This window comes from Electrophorus electricus, chromosome 13 (assembly GCF_013358815.1).
Source record: "Electrophorus electricus isolate fEleEle1 chromosome 13, fEleEle1.pri, whole genome shotgun sequence".
Lineage (NCBI taxonomy): Eukaryota > Metazoa > Chordata > Actinopteri > Gymnotiformes > Gymnotidae > Electrophorus > Electrophorus electricus.
The window spans coordinates 19,177,492-19,194,093 of record NC_049547.1 but is presented as its reverse complement, the minus strand read 5'-3'; the positions used below and the strand labels follow the sequence as shown (position 1 = coordinate 19,194,093).

Sequence of the window (16,602 nt, the reverse complement as noted above, 5' to 3'; positions counted from 1 at the left end):
CAGGGTTTGCAAGACTGCTATGTAGTCTTCACACTCCAAATATGGCCAGACATGCTGTAAGAGTCTATCACTTGTTTTACCCAACACAAAGGCTATATGGTAATGCTGCTTGTTTTCACACACTGGAATATAATTACATGTCAGTATTCAAGACATTCTGTCATGAGAGCACCTGTGTAGAGCAGTTAGGGACTGACGGATGACCGACATACTGAGAGTTCTCTGGCAGACAGCAAAGAAACTGAGGCATTAAATTTGCAATACCTTAAACCAGATATTTCTAATGCACCCACACTGGAGGAAAACTAGTCTAGTTCAGACTAGTTCAAATAGCCTTTTTCTCACACTGAGACCTGCATTTCGCACACTGCCAAAGACCTCAATGTGACAAATTAACTTTACAAAACCCTCTAATACATTGACCACCACAGGGCATGCTTAGCGAAATAACATCTATGTGCGGACATTATTGTAACACCCTGCGAGTCTTTCCAGTTGCCTGTCTCTCTCTGGATATGTAGAGATCTCCTGACACGGTACGCCATGGCTGAATTATTGCTGCTGTGTAATGGGGTTTTAATGAAGCTGACTCTTTCTGCTCTGAGGGCACTTCAGCAGAGGTAGAGCTGAGTTAAATGCTAACCGGCTGAAAGGAGGCGCTAGCCTCTGACTCCTCGTCTGTCATTTGCATGAGAGTTGCGCAGTGGGAATTAAATCACAGGAAATTAATTGTATGGTTCTGGGCATGGGACAAAGCAAGATCCATCAGACTTGAGCGAAGAGATCATCTGGGATTGAGTCAGGTTTCAGAAGCTCGGTCTGCCTTGGCAGCTGTTCAGTACAGGCTGGCTGGCTGGCCTGGCATGCTGTAGTCAACCAGGAAAGGCAGAGAAAGGCAAAGTAAAGTTTGCTTCTCCACTTACAGCTCTCAGACACTCGGAAAACACACACACACACACACACACACACACACACACACACACACACACACACACACACACACACACACACAACATATGCTGGAATGAACATTTGGACATGAGACAAAGTACTGTTTTAAAGGGTTTCATTGCAGGAACAGCTGAAGAGGTATAAATGCTTTTATGTGCACACATAAAATAAGAACACACAAACAGATTCAGCTGCACACATTTAGAAAGACTGTTTGAAACATTTTCAAATTATTTTAACAATAACCTAGGCAGTTTTACTTTATTGACCTGATAATTTTTCTCTCTATGTATCAAATCCACCCATTTCTGGGGTGAATCAAATTAACATGTGATGTAGTTGCTCCAGATCTTCAGATACCAAACCAAAACAATACAAACAAACAAACAAAAAAATCTTATCCAACCTTCTGCATTCATAGAGACAGGGAGAGGCTGAAAAGACAGATGTGATAAGTTATTTTCTTCAGGCCCACAGTTTTGGTACAGGCCTCTGCTTTATTTGAAAACAATGAAAGATGATTAAAACATTTTAATTTAGCTAAAGGTCATCTACTCAGATGACATTTAGAGAAAATCCATAGCTATAAATGTGAATCAGGAATGAACTGGAACACTGCTTGTCATAATTAAGAAACCCTGATTGTTGATTTAGATCTTTTCATCTGCAACATTGTGCCAGTATGTAAGATAATTTAAAAAAATATATTATCCACAAACATAACAATCCCGGTCTTACTTTATGTTCATCCTTTAGATGCACAATTCAGAACTATTCTTAGCCTTTGTTAATCTTTCACAAACCACTGGAAGCAAAAATACACTGTACAATACAGTTTTGAAGTATTAAACAATGGAAAGGTAAAGTGTGACCTATAATATCAATTGCGCTTTTAAACTTTTAAGTAATTATTTATTGTTCATCTGCACAATTCTGTTGTTTGTGTCCTGCGCCTTTATTTTAGCCCAGTCACTCCTCTGACAGATTTGTTTGACCTCAAACTCTGGCTGTTGACATGGTCCCTTGATGCAATCAATCTAAAAATGTATGTCAACACTGATCTGATCAGAGTTTAAAATGTATTGTAGCATATGATCTCAGCTAAGGAGGCGGAGAATGTGCGGAGAAGATCGAGATTTATTAGGGGCAAATCCAGAGTCGTAGTCGGTGGAGTAGTCATCGGAGGTAAGGAAAAACAAACAGCTAGAATCACAAAACAGGTTAACAAACGAAGGTTTCGAAATACAGACAGGCTTTAAAAAGCTTTCACAAATATAACCGAACATTCAATCAATCAAACTATGAACAGCCAAGACACAGGCAACAATACAGGGTTTAAATACATGAACTTAACAAGACTAGAAACAAGGAACAGGTGAGAGTAATGACGAGCGTGGAAAACCAAACGAGGGGCGGAGAAAACGAAACTAAGCACTGGAACCAAAATAACACAAGACAGGGAAACCATGGAAGACGGAAGCTGGGAAGGACTAACCGTGACACAAGCCATTTATAACAAATGTAATATATATTCATTTAAAAAAATCTTCTGAATCAATGCTTTCATTATTTCAATTTGGCTCATTATTATATTAATTAGGTCATCATTATTATTATTAATTACTTTTGTTCAATTTGTCAATCTAATACAGCAGGTTACATCAGCAATGCACATTTCAAAATGCAAAGCAAAGGCCTAATATATATATTTTTTTATCAAGGTGAGTTAAGTCCAGAGGCAGTACCCTCTTCATGGCTGAAAGGCGCAGATCTGAGGGATGGAAAGGTGCACTGATAAGGTTTCTCATTTTCTTCTGTCTCCTTGATTTTGCTTTGGTCAACTGTTCTATAAATACCACAGCCTGGCAGCAGGTGACATCACTAGGCTGAGTTGAAGGACAGCCAAAATCTTGAGGAGAAAAGCACCTTTATCTCCCATTTGTGTGTGTATGTGTGTGTGTGTGCCTGTGTCTGTGTTTTGTTTTGATTCTGCGTTGGCACTTGATGTCCTTATTACGTTAGGGAAACTAGAAAGGGCCAGTGTTGGTGGTGGGAGGGAGGATTTCTGCAGAATGCTTTTACACTAGAGCAACTCTTAAATAAAAAAACTAAAACACCAAACACCAGCACTTCCTTTGTGGAGATGTCTCTGTACTCAAAGAACAGGCCAAAGATTTTATAGTTAAGTCTGCATTCAGGATCTAGACACAGCAATTTTAACCACAGCAACATATGACATGGTTCAATAAAAATCCCTATAAAGATATAATAGTTTTTGTATGCATCTGGTGTTTATTCTACATGGTACAGACCGGATGACATGCAGATTTGTTGCTAATTACATGTCTCATCACTACAGCTGAATAATAAGATACATAACACATAAGCCACATTCCACAAATCCACAAGTCGTGTCTTCTTATAAGACTGACCACATGGTATGCTACATGTCCCCGGAGGTGAGTCGTGGGGGTGTACAGGTCGGAGGGCAGGCCTCTGTGGTGATGTTCCGTTACCATGGCAACATGCCCCAGTGGGAAACATTTACATTATTCAGTAGTGAGACCATTTGGCTGGACTCTGAGCGAGGTGAACCACAAGTCAGCACAGCAGAGAGAGCACTAGTCTTCCTCTTCATGCTTAGTGGACCAGGGCCAACTTTAATACTGTGGTGTTAAAATTATGTATTACCTTTTATGCTGCAGTGTTAATACCATAGTTTACCCTTTACACTGAAATGTTAAACCCATATACTATCTTTTATACCTGTGTTAAAACCTTGTCTAACCTTTAATAGCACAGTGTTGAAAACATATCTTACCTTAAAAACTACTCTTATAATCATATCTTATCTTTTATACCGCACTGAATTATTTATTATTATTCTAATTATACTGCACTGTACATATTATTGCACTGAAATGTTAAAACCACATATTACCTTTAAACTGCAGTGTTAAAAACCAGCTTAGCTTAAAAACTGTAATGTTAAAACCATATCTTACTTTTTATACTGCAATGTTAAAAACATGTCTAACTGCTAAAACCATAAGTTACTTTTACAGATGCAGTGTTACAACTATATCTTACTTTAAACATTGTTAAAACCAAATCTCTGTTCAATGCTTCAGTGTTACACCCACACATTAAAACTATATCTTACTATAAATGCTGCTGTGTTTAATATCATCTTACAGTTGAAGCCATGCTTTACTTTTAATGTGCAAATATTAACCCCTTTGTCTCTGAATGTTCAGTGACGTGTGTATCTTTTACCTGATCCTGCTGCTTTTGCAGAAGCAAGCTTGTCGGTTCTTAACAACTTAACAATCTGTACATCCTGACAGCTATCACACAAGTAGTCTCCTTGCCACTGACATATGTTCTGCAAACAGAAACTAAAATGTTTTATTAATGTATTGCGATTTTTCTTAGTTTTTTTTTCTTCCTATCGTGTAAACTTTATTAATTTTCCGTGTAAAGTACTTTGAGATATTGGACTTAAAAATATATGCACATTCCAGCTGCGATAACCAATCAGGAAAGTAAATCCGTTATATTGTGCAAGCAGGCAGCACACGGACGGTTAGGATAAGCGCTAAGCGTGTTTTCGTTTGGAGCAAAGGCTTTGGAGAAAGGTTTGGGTGGAGGGAATGGGATTTAATGGAGGTTAGCAATAACTGTCAAATTAATTACAGAAACTTTGATTGTATCTTATGCAGTTTTAGTTAAATACATGTAATATGAATACCATTGAGAATGGCATTCTAGAAGGATTTTACATTCTAGAGCTTTTAAGTGGAGCTGCGCAAGATCTAGAAAACTGAGTGTTCCACATTTCGAGCACTATTTTGACAACGTCGGTGCCGTAGATGAAAGGAAGGTGGAATGTTTCAGAACTGAAAACAATTTTCAGAAAGCACACAGCGTGCAGCAGACACAGAAGCGGTCACTGTGGGCCCAAATTCCCTGGTACAGTTCTAATGTATAGGATGAAAAATGTATGTAACGTGTTTTCACGGGAGGATACTTTTTCCCAGCGAAATACAAGACAGTCATAGTTATAATTTTCTTTTTCACTTGAGAATGAGAACCTCAATGAAACAAATGGTTTCATTTGCCGTAGTAAACAGTAACGTTGCAATCCATTAACGTTACCTTTGAGTTAAACCTAAGGGGAAAGTGAAAGCAAAAAGAAAAAAAAGCCTGGTACCCTGTGATTCGCAGCCACGCGCAAACACGCGCCGAGTGCCCCGCCCCCTTCCTCCTCGCGGCGCTTCAGCCTGCGCGAGCTCGCTAGTTCCGTGTTCTCCGCCAGTTTGCCAGGAACACGCAGCGCTGATTGCTAAAATTCTGTTACGGCAACGCATGATGTGAGTCTGCGGAGTTTAAAGGTCTTTGACTAGCACCTTCAAGGCCACGACGAAGACCGAGGTAACGGAATTTATTTCGGTGAGTAACGTTAAACGAGGCAGCGTATGGAACGTGGCAGTCTGCGTTACGTTAGCTACCGATACTGAGTGTGTGGGCAAAGTTTGGGGAGGGGAGGGATTGTCATGCGTCGCAGAGTCGGCGTGTCAGTTAATGAGACAGTATGGCGTGGTTAGGTAGGTATAACTATTGACCTGCTAACCAGTACAACTTGCCATGTGTTGTGATTTTCATGAGAATGACGTCACGTGGACCCTGACGTCAGTACTCTCGGTTGAAGGCGATGAGATGACGGCAGTCCCGCTCCGTGTGCACCGCGTGTGACACATATTGCTGTGTTTTCGTGTTCAGGCTTTAAAGGGGCAAATAACGCTATTCTGAGGCCATTGCCTGACTCGCGTCGTGGAGTATGTTTACCTGTTGTAAATGAGTTGTCCTGCGTGGCGTGGTCATATTGCCGTTATTATGTGTCTAGCTTGCTTATTACATAAAGTAGCTCAGCTACGTCTGCTGTCCCGTTACGTCACATGAAGTAAGTGAGATGAAAGGGCATTTAGCTCTCCACTCCAGGGGTTTACCTCTATCGGTAATATTTAAATAGTTTTTATCAATCACACAGTCTAATGTTGAAGGCACTGCATTGCAGGTGTACTGTTTGGGTTTTGGGTTGATACTTTTTGTTTATTTATACTCATACGTGCATAGTTGTTACCCCAATATCTTTTCAGTAACCATATGTATACGTGTGTGGGGAAGGAGAGAAAGACAGAAATGTTCTGTGCATAGAATCTAAAAGGGGTTCACGAGCTGCACATTAATATTACTCCAGTAGAAAACTAAATGAAAGAATTATTGAAATGACCACACCCACAGATTTCCCCATTTGTCTTGACAGGGACTTTCCAAAAAGTTCAAGTTTACAAACCTGTAAAAAAAAAAAAAAAAAAAAAAAAAAAAAAAAGTCTGTCATCTCAAGAGATATGCAAAATCTGACTTCACAGGTGCGCTAAATATGCACTATATATTTTTTGGGAATACAGTGTAATTTTAATGTGATTTCACAAGAGGAACCGTAGTGCCGGAGCTAGAATAATGTTGAGTTGTACCTAACTACCTTTATTATTTGTTCTTTAGGGCACTTCAGACTGAGCAGAAGGATGTGCTTTAATTGGACAAACAACTGCCTCAAACTGGAGGCAAGAACAGCATCCCCATGGCAACCTCTTACTGTGTGGCAGGTGTCTGTGTAGTGTTTGACCCCTGACCCCTGTGACCTTTTAGTGAAGATGGCAACCCAGAAGAGGTACCTGGTCCGAGACTTCAACCGCTACATCACGTGCTCTGTGTGCCGTGGCTATCTGATCAAACCCACGGCTGTCACCGAATGCCTGCACACGTGTAAGCCGCCCCCACCTTCTTTCCCCATCTAACCTCCACCTGACTCTAGATTTAACCTTGACCCAATTTAACCTTGATCCAAACCCTGAATCCTAACCTATCCAGACCTTAGTCAGAACTTAGTTTCTCCATGATTAAGATTCATCCACCTTGTCTCTTCATACAAACTGTGATCTTATCCTAACCTTAACCATGAACCTCACTCTAAGGAAGAAAACCCTCAGCCTAACCTTAACCATGAACCTCACTCTCATGCTGATGACCCTGACCTTAATAGTGAGGAGTACATCCCTAAGCCTAACCCTAAACCTAACCATAACCAGAACTGAGCACCATCACACCTATGACTGACTGTCTTTTAACTCTAACCCTTACCACTGCACCTGCCCCTAATACCAGTCTGTAGGCGTCAGTAAGATTTCAGTCAGATTAATACGTCTATGGCCATTAGTATGCTTACTGTCAAACAGATTAATACCAGTCTATGGCCTCAGTTAAATCTCCATCAGACATATTAATACCAGTCTGTGACCATCAGTAAACTTTCCGTCAAACAGATTAATACCAGTCTGTGGCCATCAGTAAATTTTCCGTCAAACAGATTAATACCAGTCTGTGGCCATTGGTACACTTTCCATCAGACAGATTAATACCGGTCTGTGGCCATTGGTAAACGTTCCATCAGACAGATTAATACCAGTCTGTGGCCATTAGTACACTTACTGTCAGACAGATTAATACCAGTCTATGGCCGTCAGTAAGATTTCTGTCAGACAGATTAATTACAGTAAGATTTCCATCAGGCAGATTAATACCAGTCTGTGACTATCGGTAAACTTTCCATCAAATGGATTAATACCAGTCTGTGACCATCAGTAAACTTTGTCAAACAGATTAATACCAGTATGTGACCATCAATAAACTTTCCATCAAACAGATTAATACCAGTCTGTGACCATCAGTAAACTTTCCATCAAACAGATTAATACCAGTCTGTGACCATCAGTAAACTTTCCATCAGACAGATTAATACCAGTCTGTGGCCATTGGTAAACTTTCCATCAGACAGATTAATAGTCTGTGACTGTCTTTAAACCTTTAGTCAGACAGATTAATACCAGTCTGTGGCTGTCAGTAAGATTTCAATCAGACAGATTAATAGCAGTCTGTGGCCATTAGTATGCTTACTGTCAAACAGATTAATATGTCTGTGGCCGTCAGTAAAATTTCTGTCAGACAGATTAATTTCAGTAAGATTTCCATCAGCAAGATTAATACCAGTCTGTGACCATCAGTAAACGTTCCGTCAAACAGATTAATACCAGTCTGTGGCTATTGGTAAGATTTCCGTCAAATGGATTAATACCAGTCTGTGGCCATCAGTACCAGTACCATCAAACAGATTAATTCTCTCTCTCCTCTCAGAATATCGTATGCCAGATTTTTATTCACTTGTTTATATATTTAATTTTGACCGACTTTGACATGGAGGCAACCTTATATGGAATACATACATTAAATGAATACATTGTTGTACTGAACATTCAGATGTCTGAGTAATTAGAGGACTTAGACTATATTCTTAGTACCGAGATCTTCTGCACTGTAGCTGTGCACATATGAACTCTCATTAGCATGAAAATGTGAAAAGATTAACTATCTAAAAGGGAAGCTATAAAAAGAGCTATATTCATCATAACAGGTGGAATTAGAACCTTAACTAAAGGAACTGCACCAGTGCTGTGAGGGTGTTTCCTATGTAGTGTCAAGTCTAGCTTTCATTCTAACCCTCTATCTCCACTCTCCATTTCTCCCTCTTATAGACCCTCTAGGCACTTTCTGTGTATGGCTAAACTTTCAAGTCACTCACTCAGAGGTGACGAGCCAACTGCTGAAAAGGCCCAATTAACCCTCATCATGTGTACTTTTCACAGCACCTTTTGGGTAGAATATTTATACTAGGCCTTGAACCAGGCTTTACTGGAACCAAAGCCCTGGTCCAGGCCCTTGAACCCGGCCTAACCTGAACCAGGAATAACTGGAGTCATTAGTACCCTGGAATTGTAGTAACCCAGGCCTTCCCATGCACTCATTGAGCCATGGGTGTTATGATTGTCGCATGACCTGTCATACTGGTTGCAGCGCATTCGGGGGTTGGTAATTTAGAGACAGTATGAAGGAAAATTGAACTTAATGAAGTCGAGGGGATTTGCAGGGTGCACAGTTTTGGGAAATGTTGTGCCAGCCAGCTTTGATCAGTGAAACGAGGCCTGATTTAAAATTAATGCAAATTATGATTCAAAATCGAATAAAAAAATGAAGGAGACGTCTGTTGTAAACGCAGCTAATACATTGCTATATGTCTCATATGATTAAATTGCACCCACTCAGACAGCTCTAAAATAATTTTACTGTTGAATGCAATTTTATCTCTATAAATGGATACATAGCATAAAGGGTAAAGCTTATAAGATTGTAATATATGAATGCTGTGTATTTCTCTTTCTCTCTAGTTTGTAAGAGTTGTATTGTCCAGCACTTTGAGGAGAGCAATGAGTGTCCAGAATGTGGCATTCAAGTCCATGAAACCAACCCTCTAGAGATGCTGAGGTGACACACACATACACACACACACACACACACACACACAGACACACACACACACACACACACACACACACACACACACACACACACACACACACAGACACAGACAGACAGACAGTATCTCTGTCTGTAGCTCTTCATTTAAAGTGCAGTTTTTCTCTTGTTAGGTTGGATAAGACATTGGAAGAGATCATTTTTAAACTAGTTCCTGGTCTTCGAGAGAGTGAGTTATGAATACACTGGATTTTCAGAAATATGTATTATATAAACAATGTAGTTATATGTGAATTTTGTTATAGTAGAAAATATGAATGGCTGTAAAAGTATTTTGTATTTATTGTTATTAACTAGAGGAGGAACAACAGGAAATAGATTTCTGGCGGAAGAACAAGTCTAAAGCAAATGGGGAAGGTAAGCTGCATACCCAGGCACACAGGAATGACTACTCTTACACACACACACACACACCCTCCCCTACATACATACACACACCAACCACACACATACACAGGCACATAGGAGTCACTGCTCTTCCACACACATACACACACACACACACACACATACACACACACACTCTTTTACATACACACACACACGCACACACACACACACACACACACACACACAGACCCTCCCCTACATACACACACACACACACACACACACACACCAACCACACACATATACAGACACACACAGGCACACGCGCACACACACACTTAGACACACACACACACACACACCCTCCCCTACATACATACACACACCAACCACACACATACACAGGCACATAGGAGTCACCGCTCTTACACACAGACACACACACACACACACACTCCCCTACATACATACACACACCAACCAACCACAGACATATACAGACACATAGGAGTCACCGCTCTTCCACACACACACACACACACACACACACACCCCTCATCCGTACACACCCATGTGCGCACATGCACATTCATATTCACAGTGTAATGTATATAAAAATACCTGCATGTAATAAGACTTTTTTCTAAGCCTACACATAAAACAGCATAGAACTGGAGTGTCTACTGCATCTTACAACGCCTCAGTACCTAGATATGTGCTGTCCTGCCAGCTCATCTGCTGTGTAGCTGGCCACGATAGCAGTCCACACTGAGAAGTATCTGAGATATAAGTTCAAAAGTGACTGATCTTTCATGTTCCATAGCTAGTTAATAAATATGCCAAGTGGCTTTCTAAAAATAGCTCATGATTTCAAGTCCTAAGAAGAAAAAAAAAATTAAATAATGCTGGGCAAAGCGGAACAAGCAAGATTTATAATAATTACAGTAATCCTTACCACCATTAGCCATGAACATCCATCCCACATTAGAAGCCAGCAGGTTGGATTGTTAACCTAAACTACCTTCATCAAAGCCACTACTAACCCTAGTGAAAATAATGTAATCCATCTGTGTAACTTCTTACCTATTTATGTGATTAATGGGAGAACAGTGAGCACTTCACAGGCAGCAAGTTTTTTATTGCTGTCCTCACTACAAAACAATTTGTTTGCATCACTAACTTAGCTGCCTACCTGTTTAACTACTATATGTGCGCAGAGTTCACTTGGACATTTCAGCAGTGGCACTCGGTCTCTGAGTGGGACTTACTCTGTCAGTCCTTCTTCATCTTATTTAGACAGCGAACAAAAATGTCTCTTCCATGCATCTTGTCATTATCTTGACTTTTTCTGTGGTTTGGTCTCACACTCTTAATTAAACTGTGTGTGTATCTTACTCAGAGGGGCCCAGGCCCAAGAAGACTCGGCTCAGTGAGGAAGAGGATGAGAAGGATGAAGACAAGGGTGGCGATTACCACAGGAGTGACCCACAGATTGCCATTTGTCTGGACTGCCTGCGAAATAACGGCCAATCAGGGGAAAGCATAGTAAAGGTGTGTGCGCGCGTGCCTGTGCGCGGCTGCGTGCGTGTGTGTGTGTGTGAGAGAAAGTGAGTCATCCTCTTTGTGTTTCTGCAGGGTCTGATGAAGAAGTTTATCCGTTGCTCGACCCGTGTCACTGTGGGCACCATTAAGAAATTTCTCTGTGTGAAACTCAAACTACCAAGCTCTTATGAGGCAAGAGGACTGTTTATTTAATATTTCTTCAGCTCACGTTACTAGCAGTTAGGCCTCGAAAAGAAAGACAGCCATGTGTTTTGACCATTTTGTTTAAAAAAAAAAAGTTTCTAGGCAGCCTAGTACTTTGGCCTGAGTTTTCCCTTCGTTTTTTCCAGTTGTCCCCAGCTTATAAGAGCTCATGTGTTCATTCATGTGTGCGGGCATGCATCCTTGTGCATGATTTCTTAGATTTGCAAGACAAAAAAGTCCTAGCAATGTAGGAAAGCATGGGGAAAACAGGGGTAATATACCTTGTCAGGAACATCAACAACATGATCCTGACATGTTTTAAAGAGAAAGAATAAAGACATTCTTTTTTCTTTGTCATGTTAGTGAAGTTAGGGTTAACGTTGTCACATTCTTGTGCGCATGTATTTAAAAAAAATAATAATTCTGTGTGTACGTTTCCATAGCTGGATGTTCTGTGTAACGGGGAAATCATGGGGAAGGACCACACCCTGGAGTTCATCTACCGAACACGTTGGAGACTGCAGGGGGACAGCGTGAGTGTGTGTGTGTGTGTTACATGAATGATATGCTTAAGTGGACACTATACCCATTCTTTAGCCGCTATTTAGAGTGTGCAGTTATCTTCGATGTGTGTGTGTATGCTCATTGAAGCAAAAATGCATATATGTGGAATTAACAAACCTCTATCAACAACCTCTGACCCGAAAGGCTAGAAGAATCTAGTGGCTAGAAGAACTTTGCATATTACTCTACTTCACATATGCAAATAATCACTAAGGTTGCAGCAATTGTATCTGCAAAAAATGGAATATGTACAAAAGCAAAGATGTGGCCAATTGAAAGGTAGGGTAGATAGCTTTGAGTGTGTGCACGCATGCGTGTCTGTGTGGTGGTGGTGGAGGGGGGTCAGGGTCTTGAAGAGTGTGAACAGCTGTCAGTGTGGCTGCAGATACTGAAAGCTCTGTGACTCACATTTCTCTAGTTACACACGCGTTCACATGCGTGCACGCACACTCATGTGAGACCTTGGAGAAGTTCAAGTTGAAACAGGAAAGAATAGAATAACAGACGTGAGAAGGTCCTTTCCACCTATGGATATGTTTCCTTACCTCACCCAACAGATTTGGCGAGGGTGGATGGGTGGAGGGGTGTCTGGTGATCTGAACTAGTGGAATCACCTTTGAAATGCCTGGAACTCAGTCTGATTTGTTGCAAGTTCCTGGTGGAAATCCCCTTAAAGTTTGCCACTATATGTCAGCACAGAGTCATCTGGATCTGTAAAAGGAGAAAGCAGACTTCTGTCTGAAACAACTACCATCTCGACTACCCTAACTTGCAGGAATACACCCTACCATTATGTTACATGACAGAATCATAGTTCTGAGACTACAATGGCATCTTCTCAGCCGTAACAGTATCAGTATCACCAACAGTCAAATTCTAGAACAGGAAACAATTTTAGAATTGCTCTTCATGCTTTGGATAGTTAAATTGCTCCTTAGCTCTGGGTTGATTGTCCGTTTAAATCCTGATTCTAATTGCCGATATGTTCACAAGTGTAGTGAGTGAACAGTCTTTTCTTCCGCAGGCTTACCCCATGGTTTTGGAGTACCGACCCCGCATTGACTTCGGCTAAACCGAAAGCACTTAGGCATTCAGACGTGCTCTCTGCTCTGAGCCTGACTAACTTACGGTGGATAGATAACAATAAAAAAAAGCTATAAATGAATGGATGTGCCTCTGTAGAAATACAGTAACTCAACTAACATGTCTGCACTTCTACTTCCACTCAACATCCTGGTTCATCCCTCCCTTGTGCTTGAGTGACATGCCTGGCTCCGCCCCCACAGCAACATGTATGGCTGTTCCTCTAAGACTTTCATTACCTTGCTGTCTCCATGACAACACATCAGTGTAAAGTCTGCCCATTGGGCGTGTGCCAGGGGGGACCGGGCTGTGATGGACAAACAAAAAGCACTTCAGAAATGCACTTCAGGCCAGCTCAAAGACAGATGAGCACAGAGCCATTGTGAAAGGTCCCTGAAATAGGTGAAGCTGGAGGGGTGAGCTCCCTGATTTTTGTGAGCTGACATACCTGTATTAGTATGTTTGTCCTTGCATGAGGCACCGTATCACCCTTCACTCTTTCATTGAGTTCTGTTTTTTCTTTTTCATTCCATTTCCAACCACCTTTTTTTGTCATCTCTGTCATGTACAAGCACTCTATTACACACTCACTCACTCACTCACTCACTCACTCACTCAGCTTCATCTCTGCGATCTCTGTGATGGTGTCTTTGGCAGTCACCTGAGGTATTGATGGATCTCATTCAGATAGGTTTGAATAAGAGGTGCACAGCATCCCATCCTAACCTTATCCAGTGGAACAGAGGAAGCAGCCGCTGTTTCACTCATAACTTATCCCGTGACATGGGTAATGGTCAGCTATTAATGTCATTTAGCTTGAACCATCAAACCATCACACATTTTATGCAGGACTTGTGACTGTTTGAAGAGCAGTTTGATCATGATCCAACTACTCACACACACAGGAAACGTTTGAGAGCAAAATGGATTTTGTTGTTAAAGGTAGAAAGCCAGAGTCATATTAGTTACATTTTAGACTCTCATGGCAAGCTGCAGGTGGTACAAATTGTTCATGTGTGGACAGACTTGAAAGGCTGTGTGGTTTTATGATGGTGCACAATGAGAAGCGAATAATGATGTCCCTTCTCTAAAGCCCTCTTGCAGCCTGTTAATCTATAAAAGAAATTCTTAATTCCCAGTTCTTCCATGTTTCTTCTTTCCTAACATACTTCTTTTTCTTCTTCTTCTTCTTCTTACAAAGTTTCTGATCAGGCTCCACATTTATCTAGTGTTTGACTTCTTCTGGAATCCGTGACTTTCACGTTCTCATAAATTTGATTTACCAGGCAGAGGGGACTTGATCCTTGGCTCATTAATCTTACTTTGAAACGCAGTGCTGACTTACGATTATGATTGTTAGGGGTTTCTCTCCTTGGTTGTGGATCAGCAGAACAGAACCGCATTCAGCTCAAGATGCCCAGACCCGAGCTCAGTACATTCCCACTTTTAGCCCTCCTTTCCCCGAGCCTGCACCCTCACACCTCCACCCTCTGGCCCACCAGGACCAGGCCACTGGCTTCAGCAGGCACGCCAGCCCCCTGGCTCAGTTGCTGGATGCTGGAACAGACGGGAGCGTGGTCTGGCTCGGTGACCAGCTGTAGCACCTCTAATTCTGCAGGAGGATCTGTGTTGACTCGTTTGATTGGATCGAGGCTACCAGCGGCTTTGAGAAAGCAGCTTTTGCGTAGGCCCAGTGGAGTATATGTGCAAACGAACTTTAGAAGCGGCCTTGAGCTCAGAGAAAGAAAAATTATGTATTTTTGTAACTCGACAAAGCACTTGTGTACATTTGAACCTATTGTCAAAAGATTTGTGTGTTTCTTTTTCATAATCAGAGATGCTGCTTAGTTATTTATTATTCTATTTTTAAATGTAAATCAGCTTGTCTGAGATGCATCCCCCTGTAGACAGTAAAACTGTACATGAAGAGCATTCTAATGCTGTATGTGACACAATATGATAACTATTTAATTATTATGAATATTAAAATGTGGAAAATGTTGCTCTCTTTGCTCTTTGCCTTATATGGAATTATCAGTTAAGTCTGAGATTTTCGCCCAGAGGTATTACATTGACTGCTTTCCCTGAGGACAGTGAGTTGAGTTAGGTGTACATTGTTTTTGTTTGTTTGTGTTTTCCTTCTTTGTTTGTTCTTTGGTAAGGCCAAAGGTTTTTGTTCAGTTTAATTGTACATTTGATACATAGACAGACCTATTTAGAGCTTAGTGAAACGTTTCCCACAGGATGATTAGTAAACATTCAACAGGTGACAACCACAGTGCTACATAGGGTAATAAAACAAAACAAAAGTTAAAATATAAAGAAGCCATTTGTAGGAAAGACTGGACACCAAGGGGCCATCACTGTACTGGAAGGAAAATTGCACGACACGTACATCACTTTCCACCACAAAAGACCCAGAGAAAGGGCAGTTATGAAGAAGTGCTTGCACTCATCAGCAAACAGCTGATGTTTGTTAAAGAACTTTGTGAGTCGGTAGAGCATATTTACCCGGATATGGTTGGGAGTTTGCTTCATGGCTGTTTACAACATGTGTCATTTGTTTAATAAATAGTAAAATAAAATATCTGACCAAGTTTTTAGCAATGTGGCCTTTGACTTACAGAATGAGTCTGTGGAGAAAAACTTAAAAAATATATTAGCAGTATGCTCATACACAAACTTGCTCACTCTCAGACACCACACACACACAAACACCAATAAACAGGGAGTTTGGCTACATATCCATATATTCTGTTCAGATGAGCTGGGTTTTTCACAGCTCATTCGTCAGTCATTGACAATGTAATGACTAGACCCTTCTAGTCATATCTCACACACACACACACACACACACGTCTGGTCTCATCACGCACATCTGCCAAAACTAAGCTGTTAAAATCCTGAGGTTTACACTCTCTCTGACATCGCCAAACCATTTCTTTACTAATGGACAGATGTACCACAGCAGCTAAAGACCATAAACACTCCACAGACATGTATCAGTTCCAATTATTTTGTTAATATATCTGACCATTGATGTTTGTTCGACTGGTGACTGATGTATGCTACTTTTGGCTGTGTTTCCATCTGTATCACCTAACTTCAGCATATCTACAGTAGCAGAGAAGTGGAGTGTGTGAGTGCCAGTGCAACTTTGTGGGGCACCTGTATTAAGTCAGTATGACAGGTACGTCCTGTTTCCTGTTTGCCAGGAAGATATAGCTCGGTGGTTTGCTTTGAAGCTGCTCAGGAACGTCCAAGGCTCAGCTCACCCTCGACACTTTTGTTGTTGGAATGCTTTGGTTAGTTAAACATCTGTGATGACCCTCCGGGCCAGTTAAATAATTCCCAAATGAAGTGCTTATACACAGGATTAACAGTGGCACAATTTTAATGGCACGATAATAAACGAGGTTGCAGCCTTTTGTCCCGGTG

At 41.1% G+C, this 16,602-nt stretch overlaps 1 protein-coding gene across 3 annotated transcripts; it reads left to right on the top strand.

The window, feature by feature from the left end:
* Positions 1 to 5,222: 5,222 nt before the first annotated feature.
* On the top strand, positions 5,223 to 15,749 carry pcgf5a (polycomb group ring finger 5a). 3 transcript variants are annotated; one of them, XM_027024597.2, is made up of 10 exons: positions 5,223 to 5,403; positions 6,517 to 6,578; positions 6,664 to 6,780; positions 9,294 to 9,390; positions 9,555 to 9,610; positions 9,739 to 9,798; positions 11,171 to 11,322; positions 11,407 to 11,505; positions 11,961 to 12,050; positions 14,667 to 15,749. In XM_027024597.2, the coding sequence occupies exons 3-10, from the start codon at positions 6,669 to 6,671 to the stop codon at positions 14,763 to 14,765; spliced, it is 765 nt and encodes a 254-aa protein (XP_026880398.1). In that variant the 5' UTR covers positions 5,223 to 5,403; positions 6,517 to 6,578; positions 6,664 to 6,668; the 3' UTR covers positions 14,766 to 15,749. The 3 variants fall into 3 exon arrangements, with proteins under 3 accessions (XP_026880398.1, XP_026880397.1, XP_026880399.1); XM_027024596.2 differs by having other exon boundaries at positions 6,517 to 6,780; XM_027024598.1 differs by lacking the exon at positions 14,667 to 15,749 and adding an exon at positions 13,106 to 13,246 and having other exon boundaries at positions 5,225 to 5,403; positions 6,517 to 6,780.
* The last annotated feature ends 853 nt before the right edge of the window (positions 15,750 to 16,602 follow it).

Bases quoted from the DNA above. Each gene is read 5' to 3' on its own strand.
- pcgf5a (XM_027024597.2), top strand. From the start codon at position 6,669: ATGGCAACCCAGAAGAGGTACCTGGTCCGAGACTTCAACCGCTACATC. The intron at 6,781-9,293 runs GTAAGCCGCCCC...CTTTCTCTCTAG, and splicing joins CACCGAATGCCTGCACACGT to TTTGTAAGAGTTGTATTGTC. The intron at 9,391-9,554 runs GTGACACACACA...TTCTCTTGTTAG, and splicing joins AACCCTCTAGAGATGCTGAG to GTTGGATAAGACATTGGAAG.